The sequence below is a fragment of the Mauremys mutica genome, chromosome 1 (assembly GCF_020497125.1).
Source record: "Mauremys mutica isolate MM-2020 ecotype Southern chromosome 1, ASM2049712v1, whole genome shotgun sequence".
NCBI classification, from domain to species: Eukaryota; Metazoa; Chordata; order Testudines; family Geoemydidae; genus Mauremys; species Mauremys mutica.
In genome coordinates, this window is record NC_059072.1 from 84,850,399 (window position 1) to 84,871,262 (window position 20,864).

The 20,864-nt window shown below is 40.6% G+C and overlaps 1 protein-coding gene across 2 annotated transcripts in view; it reads left to right on the plus strand.

The window, feature by feature from the left end:
• The window catches only part of CFAP54 (cilia and flagella associated protein 54), a 220,844-nt gene that overhangs the window by 126,509 nt on the left and 73,471 nt on the right, over positions 1-20,864 (plus strand). For both annotated transcript variants that reach the window (XM_045000813.1, XM_045000816.1), the window contains exons 42-47: positions 7,439-7,633; positions 8,369-8,456; positions 8,866-9,075; positions 11,227-11,293; positions 16,128-16,310; positions 19,529-19,615. In XM_045000813.1, the coding sequence (XP_044856748.1) occupies positions 7,439-7,633; positions 8,369-8,456; positions 8,866-9,075; positions 11,227-11,293; positions 16,128-16,310; positions 19,529-19,615 (830 nt within the window). The remainder of the gene's footprint in view (positions 1-7,438; positions 7,634-8,368; positions 8,457-8,865; positions 9,076-11,226; positions 11,294-16,127; positions 16,311-19,528; positions 19,616-20,864) is intronic.

The following is a 20,864-nucleotide window of genomic DNA, read 5'->3' on the forward strand; positions in this document are numbered from 1 at the left end:
GCAGAGTCCCCCGGACTGGTGGCCAGGACCCGGGCAGTGTGAGTGTCATTGAAAATCAGCTTGTGTGCCGCCTTCGGCACCCGTGGCATAGGTTGCCTACCCCTGGTATATAGAGTTCTGTTTCCCTGAACATAATAGAAACAAAGAACAGCAGTCAGTTTCTTTTCTCAGAAATCCAGGTCTGCCTTTACAGTGAGTACTGTGCCTCAGAAAAGCTTCTGTCCCTAGGTTTCCTCGCAGTGCCACATGCATGACTGCTTCTCATGTTTCTGCTGACTTTCTTCTGAATTCACACTCAGACATACATCTGTAACCAATATCTTAGCCTTTGCATTTGCAAATAGTTTCAGTTAACCCCCTCTTATTTTCCCTGGGTTAGTTCTTGTTCAGGCCTTGTCCTGCACCCAAGTGCCTTGAGATGTGGCTTCCTATTACTGCAATTGCTACATAAAGGAACATTTGATTGCTCCCCCTATTTAGCCTGAAAGAAGAGCACTTAGGACAGTGAGGCCTTTGATTATCTATAGGTCAAAGACCCTCATGATGGCAGCCGTTAACATCTTCCAGCATCACAACATTTATTTTTCAAGACACAATGAATCACAACTTTTAAAAAAATAAATGCAAGAAGATCAGCATTTATGAACATATCTGCAATATGGTCAAATGTAGTCTCCTGAGTTTAAAACTGACTATATTGCATTGCGGTATGCAATGTTATTGCAGCTTTGTTAGTCCCAGGATATTAGAGAGACAAGTGGGTGAGGTAATATCTTCTGTTGAACCAACTTCTCTTGGTGAGAGAGGCAAGCTTTTGAGCTCCAGGAGCTGAAGAAGAGCTCTGGGTAAACTTGAAAGTTTGTCTCTCTGACCAACAGAAATTGATGCAATAAAACATATTACCTCACTGTCACAGTCCAGTATGTAGTCCAAACCAGTGAGGGATTGTGTCACCACCTGCCCTGCACTCTTGGGTGCCTCACAGTGCTTTGCTGTTGTAGCTCCCAAGCCGTGCCACTCACAAACAACCTGCCAGTGTGCAGTTCACACCTTGAGTGTCTGTGTATAGCTGTAATTATGCTCCAGCAGCTCTGACCCCAGCAGCCTGTCAGCAACACTCCAGTCACACTCTGGCTTCCACCAGCTGTGGTTACTACCTGCAGGGTGACTCCAACATATCCCAGTCCCAATTTTTCCCCAAAACATGTGTTCTGCACCCTCCAAGCCTCTCCTGGACAGTTCAGTTATTAGAGGTCTGTTGCCCCTGTAAAGGATCAATCAATATTCAACAGTCTGCTACTTTAACTGGATTTACCAAACAGTTCAGTTTAAACACAGCACTGGATTGGTTTAGATTAAAAAACAGTTTATTAACAAAAGAAGATAGGATTTTAAGTGAACTCAAATATCAGGTTTTAAAGTCAAATGGTTACAAGAACAATAAAGATAAAATGCTTTCTAGTAGGTAAAACTTAACAAGCTAGACTTGGTTCAAGGTAAAATCCTTACCACATGTTCACAGCAACAGGGCTAACCAAATTCTCAAGTCCTTCCCAAAGTTCAAAGGCTGGGTCCTTTGTTTTAGGTGAAAGAGAGAGTGGTAGCTTGGGCTTTTCTGACCCTTTCCTTTATAGTCCAATTAACCTTTAAAGTGAGTTCTTCTGAGGGTTACCCTTCAAAGTAAAGTTTATTCAAAGAGGGCAACATAGAGTCTGGTGGTGAAGGAGGCTCCATGCTCTTTGCTTGTCTTCTCCTATCTCCTCTCCTTGCTGTTTCAAGGACCCTGTTTACTTATGTGAGGTAAACTTTTTTTTCATTCAGAATACTTCTGTCTGGGCAGGGCTGTGTGGTTTCAAACATATGCTAAGAACACATACAGGGAGATTTCATAACTTTATATATAATGTTGCTACATACTTTTCACCATGATATTATTGACCAGGGAGTTATTAGTATTCAAACCATAGAATCTCAGGGTTAGAAGGGACCTCAGGAGGTCATCTAGTCCAACCCCCTTGGGCTTAGTTATTTTTTAATTTTTTTAATAGCTGGAGATATACCAATCTCCTAGAACTGGAAGGGACCTTGAAAGGTCATCGAGTCCAGCCCCCTGCCTTCACTAGCGGGACCAAATTTTGCCTCAAATCCCTAACTGGCCTCCTCAAGGATTGAACTCACAACCCTGGGTTTAGTAGGCCAATGCACAAACCACTGAGCTATCCCTCACATGATACCTCACAAGACACATTTTGTACAAAGATTATTACAGTAGTGTGTAGGGTGTGAATACAGGGATGCTCTAGGTCACACTCACGAACCTTGTCTCATCTTGCACTGTGGTGATGCCGGTTAATGATGTGTATATAAGATACCTATTGTGCCTTGGTAAAGGGCACATTCCTGAGAAATGTACAATTTTCAGGTCCTTCCCTAAGAGAATGCAAAAGAGGCTTGCCAAAAACACTTTTTAGTGGCGAGGCTAATGCACTCCTCTTCAGATCCTGGAGTGGCTGAGACTGATAAAGCATGAGCAAACCTCTTCAAGAAGTGTTCCAGTGAGCTCAGGATCAGCTTACAGCTCTGGGACTTAGGTCTCAAAGAAACCTTCCTTCTGAGACCAAAAAAAACCCATCTATGATCAGGGGGAGGAAGGAGTATTACCTCTCTGTCACATTCTGAGGTGCAGTCCAGATTGGTGAGGGGCTTTGTCACCCTTCCCAGCAACCTTGGGTGTCTTACAATACCTTGCCAAAGTGAGCCATTCACAAACAGTCTGATGGCATGCAAGCCACAACCTGAGTGTCTGTGTGTAACTGCAGCCTCCTAGCCACACATGGGTTACACTCTTGGTATACTTGGTTATACTGCCTTGGTTATACTGCAGGATGACCCAAACACACCCCCAATCTTAGATTTCACCCCAGAAATGAATGTCTTGTGATGCCCAGCCCTCTTCTGGACAATACAAGTTATATTAAGGCTGTTATTTCTTTAAAATAATAATATGCACACAATTTGTCAGCCCAAATGGAATTTCCCAGACACTTCAATTTAAACACACTGGAATAAATAAAATAATAAAATCAGTTTATTAACTGCAAAGAGAGAGATTTTAAGTGAGTACAAGAAATGAGGCATAAAAATCAAATGGTTACAAGAAAAATAGATAAGACATTTACTATTACCTAACTTAACAAACTATATTAGATGCAAGCAAAGTTTCTCACCACATGCTTTCTGCAGTCTTACTGACCAAACCCTACGGGTCAGGACCCTTTCTCCCAGAGTCCAACAAATACCTCCTTTGTTGCTTCAGATGCAGTGAATGTGATGGGCAGGGTGCCTGAGGCTAGTTGTCTCCCCTTTTTATAGTTTCAGTTCCCCTCTTGAAAAACATTTCCAGCTGGTCACCAGGAGACAAAAAGTCTATGTGGAAGGAGGCTCACTGCTGTGTTTTTCTCACCTGTTTGAGCATCCTTTGTTTCTCTTCCTGGTTGATGACTCTGTTTACTGCTTAAATGTAAATTAAACAGCGCACACATTCCTTTGTTTAGGAACCTTTGCCAACCTCATTTTGGGCAAGGCTGTGGGGTTTGAAACATACATTAATAACATCATACCGGGAAATCTTACAATGTCGCCACACACACATTTTATCAGGACAGTACTGACCAGCAAATTATGAGTTTTCAAATGATACCTTACAAGCCATACTTTGTACAGAGATTATTACAATAGTATGTACACTATGAATACTGGGATGTATTCTGTCACAGAGATCTTCTTGGCTACTGTCATCTAGCATACTTAAAGAAGTGCAAACAACAATAGAAGATCTGCTGTTTGATGGATACAATTGATTTAATGCTAAAACTAATTAGTAGAACTGGTCAAAAAAAATTGACCAAACATTTTTACAATGGAAACCAAAACCTTTTGCAGAAATGTAGCTGTTTTTATGAAAATGTCATTGGGAAAGTTTCTCAGGTCTATGATGGAATGTCAACGAGGAGTAGGAGGAGCAAGAGACCCATGCTCCAAAATAGCTAAGCACTTGGCTGGGATATGGGAGACCCAGCTTCAAGTCCCTGCTCTGTCTGATTCAGAGCAGGGACTTAAACCTGGGTCTTCCACATCTCAGATGAGTGCCCTAACATGATGCTATTGGCTTTTCTGAGGGAGGGGTCTCTCTTTCTCTCTCTTCCCCCCACCCTAAAAAATCAATTCTGAACCTTAGAAACCTTCTCATTGAAAGTTTCATTGAAACATACATGAAAAGTTTTGGTCCAATAAAAAAAATTAGTTGACAATATTCCAAACCAGCTCTAGTTACTATACTCAGAAGGTTCAGATGGCCTTAAAAAGAGAAAAAGATACCAGAGGAGGAAATCATCCCCCTTCATTATCTGTTCACCTTGCAATGTCATCATCAAGGCAGCTAATTTGAGTCCTTGTTCGGGAGCCATGTACATTTTCTGGAGTATCTTTTCCCTCCCTGCTGCTTTTCAGAACCATTTGTTTTATTTTTGTGGGGCCTGGTACCTCACCACTACAGACCAGTGGGTCTAGAGTTCACAGAGATGGGGTATTCTATAGAAATCCAGACCTCCCCACCTACCAGCCCAATCCCCAATCCCTTTTCAGAGACCCCTTTCACAAGTGTCTTACATCAAGAAGAGGAGTCCCTTCTGAGTCTTGGTGCAGTGGAAGAAGTGCCTCTATAATACAAAGGGAAGGGGTTTTATTCCTAATTGTTTCCAATAATGAAGGAAAAAAGGGGTCTGGTGCCCATTTTTAGACTTGACATAGCTAACCATCTTCAGCTGCAGGTTCAAGTTCTAGGTGGTAAAACTACCCTCTGTAATTTTTTTCATTAAGGCGCAAAACTGGTATGCAGCTCTCAACCTCTAAGATGCTTATTTTCACATAGTAATTAATCCTGCTCATCCTCCTGTGGTTCTGAGTGGGTATTTTCCACTATCTACAGAATGTTCTGCCATTTGGTCTATGGACATCACTGAGGGTCTTCACGGAGGGCCCTTGTTATGTGAGAAAACGAGTCCAGATGTATCCATACCCCGATGATTGGCTCATTTGAGGGAAATCTCCACAACATGTGACCAACTTGACATGTTGCTTTTTGTAGTTTATACAGATAGGGTAAGAGATCAAGCTACTTAGACCCAGATATTATTCAGCTAGATTTCTACTTGCATTAAGCTATACTATGAATATGCGCATTTAGACCCACCATTCAACATTATAGCTTACTTCATGATGGCTCAGGCAGCTACCACAGCTTCTTTGAGAAGTGTTCCAATCTGAAAAATTTGAATGGCAACAACATAGGATTCAGTACATACATTTACACAAAATTACTCCTTAGTAGAGACATGAAAATCTGATGCCCACTTTGGCAAAACTGTCTTGTAGTTGCTATTCAGGTAGACTCTGAGCATCCACCTCTATGATTTAGTTTACTGCTTGTTAGTCACCAGGAGTGGAATAATATCGACAAGCACTTGGGGAAGAAGAAACAGTTACTTACTTTATAGTACTTGTGATTCCTCTAGAGGTGTATGTGACAGGTTGGATCACAGAAAACCGCCTCGGGAACTGCCAACTCATGTGCTGAGACTACCTCTGAGACCATTTTCTCTGGCAGCTTGGGACTTCAGTGCCCAGCCTGGTTTGAGCCAGACACACTAACCTGCTACAAACGCAGACCCAGGTCTGAACCATGTCCCCCAACAGCTGCAGGTTTAACTGAAAACAGCTTAAGAACTGTTCCTGTCTCTAACACTCAGATGCCCAGCTCCCAGTGGGATCCAAACCACAAATAAATCCATTTTACCCTGTATAAAGCTTAGACAGGATAAACTCATAAATTGTTTGCCCTCTGTAACACTGATAGAGATATGCACAGTTCCCCCCCAACACACAGGTATTAATACATACTCTGGGTTAATTAATAAGTAAAAAGTGATTTTATTAAATACAAAAAGTAGAATTTAAGTGGTTCCAAGTAATAACAGACAGAACAAAGTGAATTACCAAGCAAAATAAAATAAAACATGCAAGTCTAAGCCTAATACCGTAGGAAAGTGATTACAGATCAAATCTAACCCTCAGAGATGTTCCAGTAAGCTTCTTTCACAGACTGGATGCCTTCCTAGTCTGGGCACAATCCTTTCCCTTGGTACAGCCCTTGTTCCAGCTCAGGTGGTAGCTAGGGGATTTTTCATGACTGCCACCCCTTTGTTCTGTTCCACCCCCTTATATACCTTTTGCACAAGGTGGGAATCCTTTGTCCCTCTTGGGGTTCCCACCCCTCCTTCTAAATGGAAAAGCACCAGGTTAAAGATGAATTCCAGTTCAGGTGACATGATCACATGTCACTGTAAGACTTCAAGCCTTCATTCCTCCCAGCCTGATTCACAAGAAGGCCTGCAAGCAAACAGAGCCATCTACAGTCAGTTGTCCTGGTTGATGGGAGCCATCAAGATTTCAAACTACCATTAATGGCCCAAACTTTGCATAACTACAATAGGACCTTAGAGTTATATTTCATATTTCTAATTTCAGATACAAGAATAATACATTCATACAAATAGGATGATCACACTCAGTAAATTATAAGCTTTGTAATGATACCTTACAGGAGACCTTTTGCATGAAGCATATTCCAGTTATATTATATTCACACTCATTAGCATATTTTCATAAAATCATATAGAGTGCAACACAGTGTATTCTGCAACCCATGCTTCTTTGGCACAGCTACAGAATCCTATAACACCTGGATTCTATACTGGCAAAGGAACTGAGGGACACTTGGGGTCACCCCAACTTTTATGCCATATGGTATATGAGGACAACCTCAGCGCATATGGACAACACATCTTGAAGAACCACAGTTATAGAACATCGTGTCTGCAATGATTCCAGCATCCATCACTGTGTAAAATAGAAGTCCAAAGAATACTTCTGAATTTGCTGTAGATCTCTGGATTGACATTGTGTTGAGTTGCTGACTGAGTTTCTGGTCCTGGAAAATTTCTCCTTGAAAGCTATATGAGACAAATAGGAACATTTTAAAACTTACTTGTTTAGCATGCTTTCAGACTAAATCCAGAGTATAAGTAATGCTCAGTGTATCACAGTTCATTTATTCAGAGCAAATTAATATATACTACAGGGAAAGAAAATGTTTCTGAAAAATGCAGCCTGATTTTCTGCTCCCATGTTTATTCACTTTTAGTCACAAGTTACCTATTCCTTCTGTTTCCTTCTAACCTGCTATTATAAAGACCAGAAATGCCATGTAGAAATCATACACTGAAAATATTTTCTTTGGGTGATATGATGTAGAAGCATTTATGTGAAGGAAATATGGCTGTAACCTATATTTAGTAAATAAATTATATTTCTGATCTAGAAACTGTTGGAAGAGTACCCAATCAGATCTTTTCAAATGGAAAAGTGGAATTTAGTGTGGGAGCTGAACTGACATTTCTACCAAAACCACCTGACCTTTCCCAAGAAAAATTTAATTTCCCCAGTATGGTCGAAAGCAGACCATTACCTGAGTCACAGCTCTCAGTAGTTGTCTCTTCATATGAAAAAACTATTGGTAAGATATTTACATATTTTTGTTTACAGCTAATACAAACAACTCTGTATACCTATGTTCATGTTCCTCTTCATGCAGTTTTATTCTCTGTCCCTTTCATGTCAGACAGTCTTCACAGCAGGTATTCCTCATCCCCATAGTGTTTATGGGACAGCCCCTGCCCTCCCTCACTTTCTCAATAAAAAATAATTTTCCCAGTATGATCCAAAACAAGCCAATACCTCAGTCACAATTTTCAGTAGTTATCTCTTCATATGAAAAATGTTACTTCAGTGGAGCTTCACTGATTTACACCAGTTGAGAATCTGGCTCATGATTTTATCATCTGACAGTGTTCCTTTACTTCTTTTTACAGATCTTTCCCAGGAAACCATTTGACAGCTAAGGGGGTTTATGATTGTTTTAAACTGCTGTATGCAACATGTAGAAATCAGAGAATTGCATTTTTATCATGAATGCTTATTTTCAAACAGGTTCTGTCCATTTAGTAGGTCTGAAACAGATTCACATGTATGTCCTGCTCTTGCTCCAGTTGGAGATAGTGGGACTAGGATTGGGTCCGTAGTTACACATTTGAAATTAAAATATCCCCAAATCCTCAGAAACCTTTACATAAAATATTCATAATCTTATTTACTATTTCCTGTGTGCAAATTTATTTCTGTTGCAAAGTTGTTCAAGATACAGTAATGGTTTTAATGTTATAATGGATTTTTTCTTATTGATGAAAAACAGAAATTCTTCAAATAAATAACCAGCGAGACCTCAAGGTGCAGGCTCTGCATGAACTTGGAAATCTTCACTTTTATGCAGGAAAGAAGAGGTACATAGTCTCTGGATGAACAGTATACATACAAAAATGATACAGTTTTTATTTTTGTAATTTTATCAGTAATATTCCTGACTTTCAGCTCTTCTACAAGTTAATCTGCTGTCTTCATTTCCGTGTTGTTCTCCCATCCATTTTCTCTAACTGTATTAAACAATGGCTTTCTTTGGAACCAATATATATGTGTCTTTATAAAATAACTGTGTCATTTACCATACAGCTATTTTTTCTTAGTAATATATTGTCTAGTGAGATGATCAAAAATTCTATTTTTTGTCTTACAAATTAGATTCCAGTTTTCTGTTTGAATAAGAATTATTTGTAGCTGATAGAAAGCAGCATAAAACTCCTTCTGCTACAAAAAATGTCAGCAATATGATGGATGCATTTTTGTATGTTACAGATCTGCTTTTAAATATTGGTGTCAAGCCCTTGATGAAACACTCAACATAGCTGATGTACTTAACAACTGGCAAGAGTTAGATGGCTTTTCAAAAAATGTTCCTGACGACTTTACGGATGGAAGTTCTAAACATTTTAGTGAGAAATGTATTTATCAAGCTGGAATTTGGGGGTGCTTGCATGCAGCAGTTTTAGCAGCTAAGATAGCTCAGTAAGTATTTTATTTTTAATGTATTTCTTTAGATTTTAGAACTCCACACCAACAAATGCCAATCCAAGGCCTTGAGTGCCCCGACATAAATTTAAAAACATATTAAAGAGGAGTTATAAAATAAAATCAGTCAAAGCAGCTGCACTTCTCCTATTACCCTTATGATGTCTCTTGCTAATTAACAGTGAGCATGCCCAATACAGTATAACTGTAAATTCCCACACTGCATCACTGTTTTTCCTTAAAACAAAAATTAATCCCCCAGCTTTCTCAGCTTTCTTCCAATTCCCACGCAAGCACCATGAACTTTGTTGCATACCCAGAAGGTTAACAGATTTGAGCTATTTTAGATCAGCATGTGGAGAGTATTCTAAAGGCAAGTGGTCCTCCTTGAGAACACTCTGTGGACAGCCCCCTCTCTCAAGCACTGCCCTCTGATTTTAACTGCAGCCGTATGGCATAGGTAGGGATCATAGGAATAGAATAATAATATATGTATAAAATGTAAAAATCTAATAAATGATTGACAAATTGTAGCCAAAAGGACTTTACATCCTTATTAATTTTCAATAGAAACATCAACATTTTCAAGTTAGTGCTCTTAATGAATATTAATATATTGGGGCAAATTTAATGGGGAAAATAGTAATTTTTCTGATTAGTGTTAGATCAGATGAAGTTTGATCTGTTGTGTGCAGGATTACCACAAATAACTACATCAGCCAAGCTATCGTATGCATACTATTAAAAGACCATAGTTAAGATTCTGTTTTGTGCCTCTAAGAGGCACAGCACCTGTATTCCCCCTCCGTGGTCCACCAAGGGCACCCATGTCAGCAGCCGTCACCTCTGTTGGGTAGCAACCCTCGTCTGGCTGCCTACACTGATATTTTCCCCTGCCTACACTGATATTCCCAGCAAGCCAGACTGCCTAAACAGGGTACCATCTCCTGTTTGCTTTCTCTTCAAAGGCTATGGACAGCCTAATGGCCTACAGCTATGAATTACAATATAGCTCTTTATCAGTGAACACATTTATTCTGAAGCTAAGAGTATTACCGAGAAAACATATTAAAACAATAAAAGAATCTACACGCATGCTGAAAAGCTTACAACAGGTCACCCCAACTCCAGTCTCTGGCTCTGATAAGTATCACTCCATCAAAACTCACAACTGTGTTTTCCCTGTGGTTACAAGTTCATGATTATCTCAGATTCAGAACCGGAACAATCAGGAATAGTTCAGCCTTTTCTTTTCTATAGCACGGGCCTTTGATCTTGGTCTCATGTAATAGGTGATCAGCAGACAGTGACCCCTCCTCAGGGTATATTTTCAAAAGGCTGGGTTTCTGCATTCCTCAGAGATGTGGAATTTGCATTCAGCTCCCCCAACATACTCCCCAGGAAAACCACTTAACACTTTTTGTTCCACAAGTCCATTCTTATCTGGCACATTGTTCAATATAGTCCTTTGATCCTCCAGGTCTCACATATGTAACATATCCCCACACTGGAGGTAACATACAACACTGGCCCACAATTATACATAACCCATTCATTTAATACAATGGACCCCAAAGATACTTAAATTTAATTCAGTTAGGTCTCCCAAGGATGTTGCAGGAAATTGCCATATCTGTCAAAGCTAGGGCTTGTGAGGGAGTCCTGGGAAAGCAGCCTTACAGCTATCTTCCTCAATTCCTGCACTGGGGGAATCCTTTTCCATCAATGTCCAGGTCTTTTAGAGCCCATTTATGCTGCTCTGGCCCTTTTACCCAAAGTAATGGGTCTGGAGCAGAGGTAAGGATTTTGCCCCATAAAATGCAAAAGATTAAAGCACCTTGCACATATTATACACAGAATAGTGGCCAATAGTCATGAAATCTCTGGTGAGATATTATGAGGGAGGATATAACCATATATCTATTTGTTTCTCTTTTTTCTATATAGGTTCTTATACTGCCCTCATCACCATAATATTGAGAACCTTCCAGTAGTTCATTAAGCCATGTGACTTAACATTTTCAGATTTGGAAAACTGCTAGAGTTCATTATTAATAATAATAATGATAGTAGGGAAAACAAGCTTTGTTAATTAACGTAAATTAATGAACACATTCAAATGTCTGCTTATATTTTATACTTACTCAGGTACATATTGACATCAAATGTGAGACTAAGAACTAAATGCTGCATTTTGTCTGCTATACTCTTTAAGGTAAGGATATATTTTCATTTAGAATTTATTCAGTAGTTGGCATATTGTTTTCAAGGTATAAAGCTCAATAAATGACAAATGATATGAAAATATTCCTGTATCAAATTATGTAGAGTCAAGATTGAAGGCAGATGCCAATGTATGCATATTAAGTTGTGTTCATTATGGGGTTTTTAACATTATTTCTGTATTTTAGTCTCAAAAATTATCATTTCAATACGAAGTTAGTCTCCCAGAGAAGAAATAAAATATTGAAATGTGAAGATGGCTAAATCATTTGCCAGTCAAATATATCTTTTTTCCTCTTGAAGTAGATACCATCAATATCAGCAGGGTGCTTCTTGTCACAGATGACTACAGAGTCTTCATAGATTGTCATAAATTTTTAACTAGGTAACTGGGAGTATAGAAACTTTACAAACATTCACTGCAGAATGTTTCTTCTGGTAATGCAAAATATTGACTATTCTTGCTAAAATTTCAACCGTGTTAGAAGTTTCTTCTAAAAGGTATGGCAGTACATTCAAATGAATAAAAATTTCACTTACAAAGAAAATAAGATCCTTAAATTAAGAATGCAACCTTTTGGAAACAAAGCCAGGAGTAAAGATGTTTCTATATACTCTGGGAATGGAGATTTGAGGCATTTCTAAAAACAGGGATCCTGAAAGAGGGATCACAAATATCCTGTCAACTGGACTTCTTATAGGTACAGGGGTCTATGTTAATAGATACCAAGGCGCATCAGAAACTTAATCAACTTCATCCAAAAAAATTGAGAATAGAAAATTTGTAGAATTATTTTAATCACATGCATCATTGGATCCTTATTCTGCCACCTAATCCATGAGGATAGAACCTATTCAGACTGAAGCCCTGTTAACTTCACCAAGAATAGAAACCAAATCCTAACACTTGAGCAAAAGGAGAATTTCCATTATCTATTAGCGCTATAGCGCCTGTGATACAAAGCTGAAAAATGTTGATTCCATGCATCAGAGAGCAATAGTATTAGCCAGATCATCACAATATTATCCTATTGGAAATACTTGTGCATGACTGGAGTAGGACCTCTCCTAGTTCATTCAGATGGCTGTAGCTTGGTGGAAGAGTGTGCTGCAAAATGTGATCAGTCCACTGTCATGGTACCTGACAAGGGTAAAGTCCCATAACTTATTGTTTGATTTGGAAGGTTGTTTTATAACACGGTTTCCTCTTTCTGGTATAGTCTTTAATCTAGTTATTGGCCCAGATTTATGCTAGCTATTTTGTGTTTCACATTGCTGTATGAATATATAAACAGTAAGGCCATGTCTGCACTAGTGCTCTTACAGTGGCACAGCTATACTGATGCAGCTGCGCCACTGAAGATCACTCATGTAGATGTTCTATGCCAATGGGAAAGAGCTCTCCCATCGACATAATAGAACCACCTCCATGAGTGGCAGTGGCTATGTTGACAGGAGAGGCTCTCCCACTGACATAGCGCTGTGCACACTTACCACTTGTGCCGGTGAAACGTATAAAGAACAGGAGTACTTGTGGCACCTTAAAGACTAACAAATTTATTTTAGCATGAGCTTTCGTGAGCTGCAGCTCACTTCTTCGGATGCATAGAATGGAACACACAGACAGGGGATATTTATACATACAGAGAACATGAAAAGGTGGAAGTATGCATACCAACAGCCAGAGTCTAATCAATTGAGATGAGCTATCGTCAGCAGGAGGAAAAAAAAAAAACTTTTTGAAGTGATAATTAAGATGGCCCATAGAAGGTGTGAGGAGAACTTAACATAGGGAAATAGATTCAATTGGTGTAATGACCCAACCATTCCCAGTCTTTGTTTAGGCCACAGTTAATAGTATCTAGTTTGCATATTAATTCAAGTTCAGCAGTTTCTCTTTGGAGTCTGTTTTTGAAGTTTTTTTGTTGCAAAATTGCCACCTTCAAGTCTGTCACTGAGTGGTTAGAGAGGTTGAAGTGTTCTCCCACTGGTTTTTGAATGTTATGATTCCTGATGTCAGATTTGTGTCCATTTATTCTTTTGCGTAGAGACTGTCCGGTTTGGCCAATGTACATGGCAGAGGGGCATTGCTGGCACATGATGGCATATATCACGTTGGTAGATGTGCAGGTGTACGAGCCCCTGATGGTGTGTCTGATGTGATTAGGTCCTATGATGGTGACACTTGAATGGATATGTGGACAGAGCTGGCATTGGGCTTTGTTGCAAGGATAGGTTCCTGGGTTAGTGTTTATGTTGTATGGTGTGCGGTTGCTGGTGAGTATTTGCTTCAGGTTGGGAGGCTATCTATAAGCGAGGACTGGCCTGTCTCCCAAGATCTGTGAGAGTGAGGGATCATCTTTAAGGATAGGTTGTAAATCTTTGATGATGCGCTGGAGAGGTTTTAGTTGGGGGCTGTAGGTGATGGCTAGTGGTGTTCTGTTATTTTCTTTTTTAGGCCTGTCCTGTAGTAGGTGGCTTCTGGGTACTCTTCTGGCTCTGTCAATCTGTTTTTTCACTTCAGCAGGTGGGTATTGTAGGTTTAAGAATGCTTGATAGAGATCTTGTAGGTGTTTATCTCTGTCTGAGGGATTGGAGCAAATGTGGTTGTATCTTAGAGCTTGGCTGTAGACAATGGATCGTGTGGTGTGTCCGGGATGGAAGCTGGAGGCATGTAAGTAAGTATAGCGGTCAGTGGGTTTCCGGTATAGGGTGGTATTTATGTGACCATCGTTTATTAGCACAGTAGTGTCTAGGAAATGGACCGCTTGTGTGGATTGGTCTAGGCTGAGGTTGATGGTGGGATGGAAATTGTTAAAATCACGGTGGAATTCCTCGAGGGCTTCTTTTCCATGAGTTCAGATGATGAAGATGTCATCAATGTAGCGCAAGTAGAGTAGGGGCGTTAGGGAACGAGAGTTAAGGAAGCGTTGTTCTAAGTCAGCCATAAAGATGTTGGCATACTGAGGGGCCATGCGGGTACCCATAGCAGTGCCACTGACTTGAAGATATATATTGTCCCCAAATGTGAAATAGTTGTGGGTGAGGACAAAATCACAAAGTTCAGCCACCAGGTTAGCCGTGATATTATCGGGGATACTGTTCCTGATGGCTTGTAGTCCATCTTTGTGTGGAATGTTAGTGTAGAGGGCTTCCACATCCAGAGTGGCCAGAATGGTGAAACGTATGTCGCTCAGGGGTGTGTTTTTTCACATCCCTGAGCGACATAGCTTTTGCTGATGTAAGTGGTAGTGTAGACATGGCAAGTCTCTAGGCAATAAGTGCTAATTGTGATGTCATAGACTCTGTATAGGAGGAATTTTCAATTTCAGAGGCAACATTTCTATCTTGTACAATACTCGCCCTTCTACAAATTTAGCCCCTTAAAATCCATTTAAGATGGATCAACTTTAGTAAAGAATGCAAAGAAAACACATTTTCCCTATTTAACTTACTGTCCATGTGTCATAAACAGTACTATTCTGTGGCTTGGTCTAGGATAGCAAAGATGCTAGCAGGCAGGATGATGGCCATCACTATCCAGGATGTTCCCACTCTCTAGGGTTCTCTCCAGGGGTTACCTGACACATTTTCAAGAGGCTCTCTGGAGATTTACTATTATATTTCTTCCACTCTTTCTAAAGTCTTGTTTGGATGAGCTCTGACTTGGAGAGCTGAGCCCTAAACCCCATTAGGAAAGTTTCTTAGCAGGAAGTGGAATATTTGCTGAGGCTTCTTTTGCGGTAATTTTGTTTATTGGGATGGATGTGTGTGTATGTGTATATGTGTGTGTTTGTTTATTGCAGACTTCCTTCCCAGTCCTGAGTCAACAAATTACTAAGACTACTAGCATCTTTCCCTTTGCCACGCAACTGGTTGTTATAAATCTGCTCAGGGACTGCCAGGGCCGGCTCCAGAGCCCAGCGGGGCAAGCACCCGCCTGGGGCGGCCCTTTCCCGGGGGGGGCGGCAGGCTGGGCCGGCGGACCTGCCACAGTCATGCCTGCGGGAGGTCCACCGGAGCCCCGGGAGCAGCGGACCTGCCGCAGGCATGACTGCGGAGGGGGCGCTCGTCCCGCGGCTCCAGTGGACCTCCCGCAGGCATGACTGTGGACGGTTCGCTGGTCCCGCGGCTCGGCTCGACCTCCCGCAGGCATGCCTGCGGCAGCTCAACCGGAGCCGCCGAACCAGCGAACCGCCCGCAGCTGCGGGAGGTCCAGCCGAGCCACGCGACCAGCGGACCCTCCGCCGTCATGCCCGCGGGAGGTCTGCTGCTCCCGCGGCTCGGGGGCGCCTCCCGGGCATGACTGCTTGGGGCGGCCAAATTTGTAGAGCCGCCCCTGGGGACTGCATAGGTTCCCAGAAAATTCTGAAGGCGGAGAGGAGAGAATTAGAGAGCAGGAAATACTTGAGGATGATGATAGTCATCCTGCCTGTCAGAGCAAGTGATGAGACAAGAAGAACACAGAGAAAGCCACTGGAAGCAAATTAGCAGTAATTTTGAATTTAATTTACCTTGAATATAATTTACTTGTCCAGACAGACAGACATTCTTTGTGGCTTTCCTGGACCTAGATCTGCTTCTGTGCTTTGCTCAGTGTCATCTGATGCTCTCTTCTATCCATCTACAGCTGGATCTCTTACTCTATCAAGGTTCAGACATGAAAACATTAATCATTCCTCTACAAATGTGCATGGTTTCATTTGAAGCCAGGTGAAATATAGAAGTTGACTGAATTTCATTTTGAGTTTTGGGAATTGTTCCTCCTTTTTTATGCTTCACAGCTGCATATATACTTACAAATATGTCATTTTTATTATTTTCAGACACTGTTTAAAGTCTCTATTCCACATCCCACAGCTGATTGTGACTTTGCACAATATGAAATACACAAGCTTATTCCTGGCATTGATTTGTTCTCTGATCGCTACAGAGCTGATGTCTCCACTGTAGTTGCAAGTCTGAGTTTCCTTATATTTGAATTGCATTGTGCAAAGCAAAATCTAATAGTAAGTACTATTCAAAAACATATATGAATGAACTGTAAGTCATCATATTTAATAGAAAATTATTATGCTTAATCTGTTGTGGGTACCTTGCATGTTTTGGAGAGAGCCCTTGTTATCTTTGTTGGCTGATGGTCTGGGGGCTGTTGCAACAGGGTCATGGCACAGAGTTCTGCATTTTTTAATCCCTTAGGGCAGAGATTCTCAAACCAGGGTGTGTGTATGCCCCAGGAAGCAGGGTGCCCCTCGGGGCATCATGGAATGTATTTGGGGGGGACGGGCCGTGAGAAGCTTTAGGGGAAAAAAGTTTTCTGCACAAATTGAGAGCTGGGCAGCTAAAGACTGGCGGCTGCTGGCCAAGCGCCCAGCTCTGAAGGCAGAGCCACCAGCAGCAGCAGAGAAGTAAGAGTGGCAATACCATACCATGCCACTCATCATATTTCTGCTATGCTGCGGCGGTGGTGCTGCTTTCAGAGGTGGACACCTCGGCAGCAGCCACCGCTCTCTGCTTTGCCTTCAGAGCTGTGTGGCCAGAGAGTGACGGCTGCTGGCTGGGTGCCTGGGCCTGGGAGTGCATAAACTACTACAGACAGAAAGAAGGGGGGCATGATCAAATAAGTTTGAGAATGACTGCCTTAGGGTCTGTACATTTTGGGTGTGTAAGGTCAGCAATACTGATGTATTATTTCATGCCATGATGTTAAAAGAAGTGTTGATGGAATATTGTAATGGTCTCTCTCTCTGTCTCATTTATTTCCTCCCTCCTTGAAAGTGTCAGTACTAGTCAATGAGTAGAGCTAAGCTCAGGCATAGAAGTGCTTCTCACATGAAGCCAGATGCAGGGATAAACTAGGATTTTATCCAGTTTACAAATGGAATTGGCTGCAGAGCTAAACAACTACTGTGCTTATGTTGTGTCCTCCTAAGTAGATGCAGCTGCTGGCTTTTCTACCGCTCATGGTGTGTCCAGGTTGTCAGTGGATTACAATTTGTTAGCATAGATAGGGCACTTGTACATGACATGAAGCTGAAAATGCATTGTGTGTCTACTGTTCCTAAGCACTCTGGAGGAAAACACATAATATATGTGATTTCAAAAGCCGCTGTACTCCAAGAGTGAGTGTAAATGCAATATATTCAAAGCACATTAGAGAACTTTAATTATAGATTCAGTAAGTAAGTTACTGTAGTTTTGTTTTCCCCACTCCCATTTTCTCTTCCTTCTCTTAAAGATCTGTCTTCACTACTTCCCTCCCTTATTGATTATCTTTACTAGAGCCCTGCGTGGGACTGTTTCTTTACTTCTGCTTCTGTCGTGCCCTGCAATACCCACTCCCAGCTGCTCCCACATTGTTTCTTGCATTTTTATTCCATTCCTCCTGACAAAAACCTTAGAACCCACAAATCCTGCAAGAGAATCAGATTCTCCTATGCTATTTTTTTAAAGTTGCTTAATATAGATACAAATGGAATTCAGACACAATTTTTATCACTAAAAGAATAAAACAAATCTTGTTTAAACTATGTAAGAAATACTTTAACTCCTGTTATAATAGACAGCAAATTTCTTTCTATCCCTCGCTTAAGTATTGAAACCTTTATTTAACAAAAAAAGAAAAACTTGCTTTATTTTGCCACAGTCTCTTTTCTTTTCGTCCACCAATCGCATCCGCAACAAAGTACATTTTACCTTCTTCCACTGTTATGGCAGCAGGTCCTGCTGCAAGACTCTGGTCTGTACCCCTGCCTTCCACCAAGTTCCTTCCCATTTTCCACTCTAATTTTGTCCCCTCCTAGCCTCCAGGTTAATTTTTATTCTATACAGATTGCTTCTTTCTCTCCTACTTTAATGAAACACACACTCTCACCTGCTTATCTGTCTCAGAGAGCAGATTGCTAGTTGAAGAAGTACTTCACACACCTCTTTATGGACATTTATAGACACATTGCTCCTGTATCAGGTAGAGTAGCTAATCAGCCATAGATCAGAGGCACTGCAACAGCAGTACCAGCAGGGCAAGAGCTACATTACCACCTACATTGTACAGTGTAATCAGTTGTGGGACTGTTTTGGACAATCGACACCATTAAAACACACTTAAAGTGAGGTCAAATTTGGCTCCAGATTTTGGTTTGATAAAATAATATTTTACAGAATATATTTTTTTAGAAATATTTTAAATTTGCAGAGAAAACATTTTAAGAACAAAATAAGATTCCCTTGAGGACTCTGTAATACAGACACAGCACTATTAAACTAGTTCATGAGAACCGTACAGTGACATTGACAAGAAAATAACTATAAACCAAAGTAACACTGCCTAGTTTGTTTTCGTTGTCTACACTGAAAGAAAATTAAAAAGAAAACAAACAGTATGAGTGGAGAACAGTAAAGCATATTACAAAAATTCTTTCAATGTTAATCCAAATATGATTTTTAACCCGAGTATATTTTAATCTGTAAAATAGCAAACAAAGTTTATTTATTATTGAAGGACTGGGTCCTAGTACATTATACTTTTTTGTGAGAGTTACCCTTAGATCAGCAGTTGAATTGAAATTAATGGGTCTGTTTGGATAGTTAAATATTAATCACATACGTAAAGATTATAGGATCAAGCATTTACCTTTTATTAACTTTGTCTAATAAAAATAATTTAGATCAAGAGACACATTCACTGTTGGATAAGCAGGTCCAACTCAACTGAGCCTTGTCAGGATTCAATTTGTATTCTAATCTAAATAGTTTAAATTAGAAAATTATTATATTTGACTAGGTATTTAATATTTTATAATGTCATAGGTATATTTTTATCCTTTTAGTTATTGCTTTAGAAAATTTTTGGCATCAGAGTGTAGACTCTTTGAGCAACCCTGTGTACTAAATTCTTTCAAGTAGATGTACTCTCTTATGGTACATCAAACACCCCTGAGCTAAGAGGACAATTTTGAGGAAACTTTAAATTCTGTTGTATTGATCAGATGAAAGACAGTGCTCTTAAGAATAGTAGGATTGGCTTTAGCCATTTACAGAATTTTGTAAAGTATCCATTCGTCATAGAACACAAGAGAAGCAGAAGGATGGCAATGGAAGTACTAGCACTATAAATTAGGCTACTTTCATGTGTTTTCTTTAATGTACAGACTTTGCAGTACTGTATTTTTGTATTGGCAGACTTTCTGGCTTTTATGTCTAGACCGCCTAACATTTTTTTCTGCAGGTTTTGCCACTGTTTACGTTGTACCAATACTTTGTTTCTGAAGTTTGTCGGGACCCGGTTAAATGTATTGAAGGAAGAATCCTCAAGGTAATGTAATAAACTTTCTAGCTGCTACAACATATTACATTTTTAATAAACTTTTCATTTAACTTTATTACTAAATGTAATTGATTTACTGTTGCTTGGTATATAACATTGTGCCATGAACTGTAAAAGAAATACTTTATACTTGAGTTCTTGTTCAATATTTCTTCTCTCGATGAGCATCTTGATGGAATGAGAGTCCTTTGTGATTGAAATCACTATTATTTTTTATTGTCTTTACTAATCAAGACTCCTACAATAGTAAAAAATATGAACATAACATATTGCCTTCTGAGTCTGGCCTTTTTCTTTGGCAAACATTAATTCTTTGAGTGGTGTCCCTGTATGTGCTCCACTCTAGGTGTCGGTGCATCCCTGCACCAGAGATCGGAGATTTTTTGCAGCAGTACTCGGTTGGGGGAAGGGCACGCACAGGAGCAGTCTTGTGAAGCCGTTGGTGTCTCCTGTAGCGCGCGCACCCCCGACCGTCCCCTCAGTTCCTTCTCAACCATCCTTGCTGCAGACCGAGCTCTCCTTGATACTTTCTGGCAGTGCTCTCCTTGATACTTTCTGGGAAAAAAAAAGTTACATAGGAACTTCTTATTAGTCTATACTTAGTTACATAGTTTTGTTAGTTCCTCTTAGAGGTTTTTCTTCAATAAAAAAAAATTCTTTACTTAGTTCTCTGTTTACAAATAGCTCCATGGTTTACCACTTCAATTAACTCCCACCCTCATCTATCGGGAAGGGGGGGAAGAGGCTTACTGAAGTCATGCTGGGCTCAACGGGGTTTAAAAGTGTGACTCCTGCCGTGAACCAGTGCCGGTCTCTGACGGCCACACATCCTGCATCCGCTGTCTGGGAGAAACTCAGATCTCCCAGAAATGCATACACTGCAGCAACTTAAGTCAAGAGCAAGTCACTATAGGGATCTCTGTTTGAAAATGCTTCTGATGGAGAAATCCCTCCAACTTCAGCAAGAGATGTCCTCCAGGGAGTTTCATAAACCTAGATCCCTAAGCAATGATAAGGCTCTGACTTCCAAAACTATCAGGAAGCGAGCCTCGACCTCTCCCCAAGAGACTCTCACAAAAAGAGAGCTTCCCTAGCGAGGTCTTTACCCTCAGTGCTCCACTCATCCAGAGAGAGCACTTATGAGGAACCGGGCTCCTCCGTCCTTGTCCCTCAGTGGACCTCTGCCGAGCCCCAATGTGCGGCACTGGAGTCAAGATGTCTCCTGCTCTTTTTAATT